The 5,245-nt window shown below is 32.4% G+C and overlaps 2 protein-coding genes across 2 annotated transcripts; one reads left to right on the forward strand and one right to left on the reverse strand.

Annotated features, from left to right (window-relative positions):
- The first annotated feature begins 239 nt into the window (after positions 1–239).
- LOC145006815 (zinc finger BED domain-containing protein RICESLEEPER 2-like) lies at positions 240–1,261 on the forward strand. Its single transcript, XM_078965859.1, has 2 exons — positions 240–468; positions 954–1,261. Exons 1-2 carry the CDS (start codon positions 240–242, stop codon positions 1,259–1,261), a joined length of 537 nt encoding a protein of 178 aa, XP_078821985.1.
- A 2,639-nt stretch (positions 1,262–3,900) lies between these two features.
- On the reverse strand, positions 3,901–4,858 carry LOC145003868 (horcolin-like). The gene is made up of 3 exons (XM_078962773.1): positions 4,751–4,858; positions 4,422–4,628; positions 3,901–4,326 (listed from the first exon to the last, which is right to left on the reverse strand). The coding sequence occupies exons 1-3, from the start codon at positions 4,751–4,753 to the stop codon at positions 4,093–4,095; spliced, it is 444 nt and encodes a 147-aa protein (XP_078818899.1). The 5' UTR covers positions 4,754–4,858; the 3' UTR covers positions 3,901–4,092.
- Positions 4,859–5,245: the final 387 nt, after the last annotated feature.

The following is a 5,245-nucleotide window of genomic DNA, read 5'->3' on the forward strand; positions in this document are numbered from 1 at the left end:
TTTGTTCAATTCAATCAACTCATATGTGGTTGTTCATCACACATGTTCACACATTGATTTACACATTTTCTAGTTAACCCTAGTTTCATATTCACTATTCCTAGGCATACAATCTTGTGTATGCCAAGACAAATGACGTGGCAATCAACATCATTGTGAAAGAACTACCGGGTATTTATGAGAATGGCCAACATTTTCACATTAGGTGTATGGCTCATATGATAAACCTAGTTGTGAAAATGGGGTTAAAACATGAACTTTATCATGTAAAAAACCTACAAGATGCAGTGAAATACATTAGAGCCTCCCCGCAACGGAAAAAGACCTTTAAACAAACCATGAAGGATGCGACTGTAGAAAGTCAAAGGTTTTTGTGTGGTGAAACTCCAACAAGGTGGAACTCTACTTTTGAATTTCTAAGATCAGCATACGATGTGAAAGACACATTTCTCGAATATAGCAATCAAGGTAAATAAAATCAAATATATTTCATCACAAAAAAATAACAATAGTTACTTCTTTAGCAATCTGTCCAAATTTTAAATTGTCCATAACTAATTCAATTTAACTTCTTTTGATCTGAAACTTTTTCCTACATGTAGATTAGAATTTGTAGTTGAATTTAGACTATAAAAACCTTTGATTTGGTTAAAAATTGAATGACTAACAAGCCCCACAAGGAAGGGTGTCAAATCTGAATTTTTTTCTAACAACAATAAAACGTAATCTGATTTTGTTGTTCAAATGTGCATAACTCATTCAATTTAACTTATTTTGACCTGAATCTTTTTCCTATATGTAGATTAGGATTTGTAGTTGAATTTTGACTACAAAAACGCTTGATTTGGTTAAAAATTGAATGAGTTAAAAACCCCGCAAGGAAGGGTGTCAAATCCGATTTTTTTTTCTAACACTAATAAAACATAATCTGATTTTGTTGTTCTTTTTTGTAGATCCAATGTTTCAGAAAACTGTGGGAAGGGTACCATCACATTTAGATTTTGAGATGATTAAAAATATGATGGAGTTCCTTGAGAAGTTTAAGAAGAAAACTGAAAAAGTTTCGTGTTCAACAAAACCTATCTTCCATACGTATACCCGGGAGATCCTAGACATAGAGCAACATCTTAGGAAACATGAAACCAACCCGTATTTTATGTTTATGGTACCAGATATGAAAGATAAATATGACAAATATTGGGGTGACTATGATACTATAAGTGATTATGTCTTCTTTGCGACATTGTTAGATCCTCAATGAAAGTCAAAGTTTATGAAAGTTGTTTTTAACCAAATGCTTAAAGCCAAGAACAAAGATAAAAAAGATGTCCGTTGATGAGATAGAATCCAAAGCACATGCAAAGGTTATTGATATCGAATGCAAATTGGACAAGTTTTTTCAAGACATACTTGGAAAGGTCAAATATGACCTCATCGTCTTAACAAGAAACTCCCGAAGAAGTTGTTAATTTTGATGACGAAAATGAATTCTTTGGAAGCTATATGACTTCGGTAAGTTTCCCCTCGACTTCGTCAGAAAGTCAATTGCAACAATACTTAAACCATGACCCAATTAGATTTGATAAATGATATGATATCCTCACATGGTGGAAAAATAACGCGGTGTGGTTCCCGACCTTTGCTCGAATGGCAAGAGGTATCGACCTTCTTTTACTCTAATTTTCATTTTTAATTTATAATTTCGTGTCGTGTATTACACACTAATTTATTTCATGATAGATATTTTGGAGATGCAAATTTCCACCATAGCATCCGAATCTACATTCAGTAACGATCGTCGAGTAATTACCGACTACCGTACTAATTTTTCCATTGTGATTGTGGAGGCATTGATATGCACTCAAGATTAGCTAAGAAAGAGTAGCTTGCCTATATGTGACTACGATGAAATACACAATGTGTTAGCTAACGATGACCTCGCTATCAGTAATACACTAATACTTGTTACATCTTATTTTTAACATCTTATTAATATTTCTTATTTTTTAGTAAGTAATAATGTTTTCTTTTGTATTATATATAGACATTGTGGATGCTATACACAACTTGAAGCTAACAGGGAAGAGATCGGGGAATTAATTAAAATGTCAAAGAAATGTTGGAATCCATATATTAGACTTTTTTTTTTTTGTTCGTGAAACTTGAAAGTATTTTTTGAATGTTGAAAGTGTATTTTGAATGTTGGATAATTAATAACATAACTTTGACGACATCCATATTTAATTTGGTTATAACCTTTAACTTAAAATATTGATTATTTACGAGTATTGGAAAGATTACATTTAATCTTCAAATCAAAACGGCTAAAGTCACGGCCTCTTTACACATGTGGGTACCACCATTGTAGATGCTCTATATACAAAAACATTACGGTTCATGGATTTCCATTTATAATATAATACTAGCTTATACAAGTGCTCGTGAGTTAGTGCCAACATTACGGTTAAACATCCACTTCTCCACAACCAACCAATAAAACGCAAAGTAATTGATTGGTGGTAAATGGTAATTAAGGGAAACTCTAATGGGAACATCTTTTCCTACAATTAAGTTGTTGGATACATCAAAATATAATCGGTTCCAAAGTCGAGTAAATGTGTTTGGTAAAAATTGGAGGTAGCCGAATCCAAAATCGAAAAACAGGGAAAAACCGGAACCGGTAGAACCACCAGGTCGGTTCGGTTTTTGATTTTGGCCAGAGCCGGTTCCCCGGTTCGGTCCGGTTTGGGCCGATTCCGGTCAGTTCTGTTCTTTTGCTCATCACTAATTTAAACCTAAAATCCAAGCCTATTTATGTTTCGGATTCTTTAGATTGACCAGATTAACCTGATTTCATATATAAACCCGATTAAACGAGACTTTATTTGTCTTATTCACATTTGAGTTGGGTTAATTTTGACACCCAAGCTGATGTTTAATAAAAAAAATCACCATGTTATAAAAGCGTTTAACCACTTAAGACCGATCTTTGAGATTAATATTAATTATGAAAGGGAAGGAATGGAGTGAATAGAAGAATGTTTTTTTTTTTTTCAAATTTTCAAGAGTTTTACTACATATAATTTTGTGGTTTTTTAAAAAAAAATTAATTTCACATATTATTTTGTGGTTGCTTTGTATTAAATGAGGTTAATTAATTAATGTATTTATTCTATTAATTTGGAAAATAAAAATTATAAATGCTATATATGTGTTTCTTTCCTATGATATCATAAATACGTACCCAATTTTGATTGTGTCATCCCAAATTCTAAGCTAATCGTATATATTTTCCAAAATAATATCATGCTTCTTATATCGTATTATAATTTACCATATAATTACCAAACTTACACCAATTTGTTGACATATATTGATTGGGTGCGTCAAACTTTAACTTAAATCATAGAAGTTAATTTATATCGATCTTAATTTATATCGATCAAAAGTCGTTTGAAACTTAAGTACAACCTTTTAAATAGTTTTGATAGAAAAAAAATACATTACAATCCAAAACAAATTGAAAGTAACTCTTTATAATTGATAAATTCAATGTAATTAATTATAATCGATTTTGATTTAATACCATTTTTAGTTTTTTTAACAATTGAACTTTTATTTTAATCAACCAGTATAATACACAGGTACACAGCTCTCACACTTAGTATTAAATAATAGTTTCAAATACTTAATTCTTTGTATCCTTAATATCTACATTATGCATTGTATTCGATAATTTTAATGTGCATCGAGTAGTGTTATATTACAAAGCATTGATGTGCATCATGCAATAAGGTGGTTTCAAATAAAAGGAACCGCTTCTGTAACTTACAATGCTTGAATTACAAATATATTCTTGAAGTTTTAATCTGAATTTGAAATTTAAACATTATATAATGATTAGGTATCAAATTTTTATAGGATAATATATATTCTCACATATTGAGCAAACATGCTATGATCTTAAAACATAAAGCAACATACCAGTGGCAGATCTGGACCACTAAACAACACAACTATATATTTTACATATGTTTCTCTCAACCTTCTTTATTATGATAAGAGTACCACTTCAAACATCCATACATTATATTAGGGACTAAGAATGACGCCAATAGAGTCGAGCAAACCCCCATGTTTTCCATGGAATCCAACAATTTTACCTTTAATCACTGGCACAGAAAAAGTTGCCCCCTCTTCAGTGCCGAATGGCCCGTAGGACTTTTCGTTCGTCTCGAAAGATAATGATGTAATCACGAGGTTGTTTGAAACTTTTCCGATAGTTCCACTAATCCCGATGATGTTTTCACTATCAGACAATTCAACCTGAATACCCAAATATATCATAATTGCTATGTGGAAAAATAAAAATATATAATTGTGTATATAGGTAGCAGCAAGTTGATGTTATTAAAGCTCACCTCATCAAGAGAGCCACCATTGCCACCATATATTTCAGAAACCTCTCCATCATCGTCTTTATTCATGTAACTGAAGCTGATGGAATCTACTGCGTCTCCACTTTGGATGTATATACCGTAAATCCTACCATCTGGTTGGAATATCCAGGGAGTATCTCCACCCTTACCTCCCCAAGGTCCAATTACTATGTCAGTACTGGATGTCGCCTGCATATGGATCAAAAATAAAAAATTACTGAGAAGTGAAGAAATGAAGAATACATGGTAATCATAATCCAAGCATTCCTAAATCTGGAAAATGAGTTCTCATATATGGTGAGAGAGTCTACCATTTCGCTCTGAATGTACTTTTAAGCGAATGAAGTTGTGCATCAAGCTGCAATCCATGCATGACTATATATAGCCATGAGCTTGGGGTTGTAAAGGAAATAAGTAAAGGTCAAATCGCTGGTCATTTTTTTTTCTTCATATATTTCATTTTGTTTTGTATAGGAGATGACTAATTAAACTTAACACACAATTAACTAGATTGTTAGTCAGTAGCTTTTAGGAAGAATCCTTACTTTACTGTTGGGTGCTAATTGCGAAAAATAGTTTTGCATGTCCACGTAATGCAATGTTATACATTGTTAAGTTGATATAATTAAAACGACATGAATCACGCACATTACATGTGCATCAACCCTCGATCTAGATCTTGACGGAATCTGGAATGCATGCAATGAGTGGAAAACATTTCCCATGCCAAGATCGATATGCACCACTATTTGATGACCTCGATCATTTAGAGACCATTAACACTACCACGATCGTGTCACCTCATA

This window comes from Lactuca saligna, chromosome 7 (assembly GCF_052625555.1).
Source record: "Lactuca saligna cultivar CGN05327 chromosome 7, ASM5262555v1, whole genome shotgun sequence".
Taxonomy (NCBI): Eukaryota; Viridiplantae; Streptophyta; class Magnoliopsida; order Asterales; family Asteraceae; genus Lactuca; species Lactuca saligna.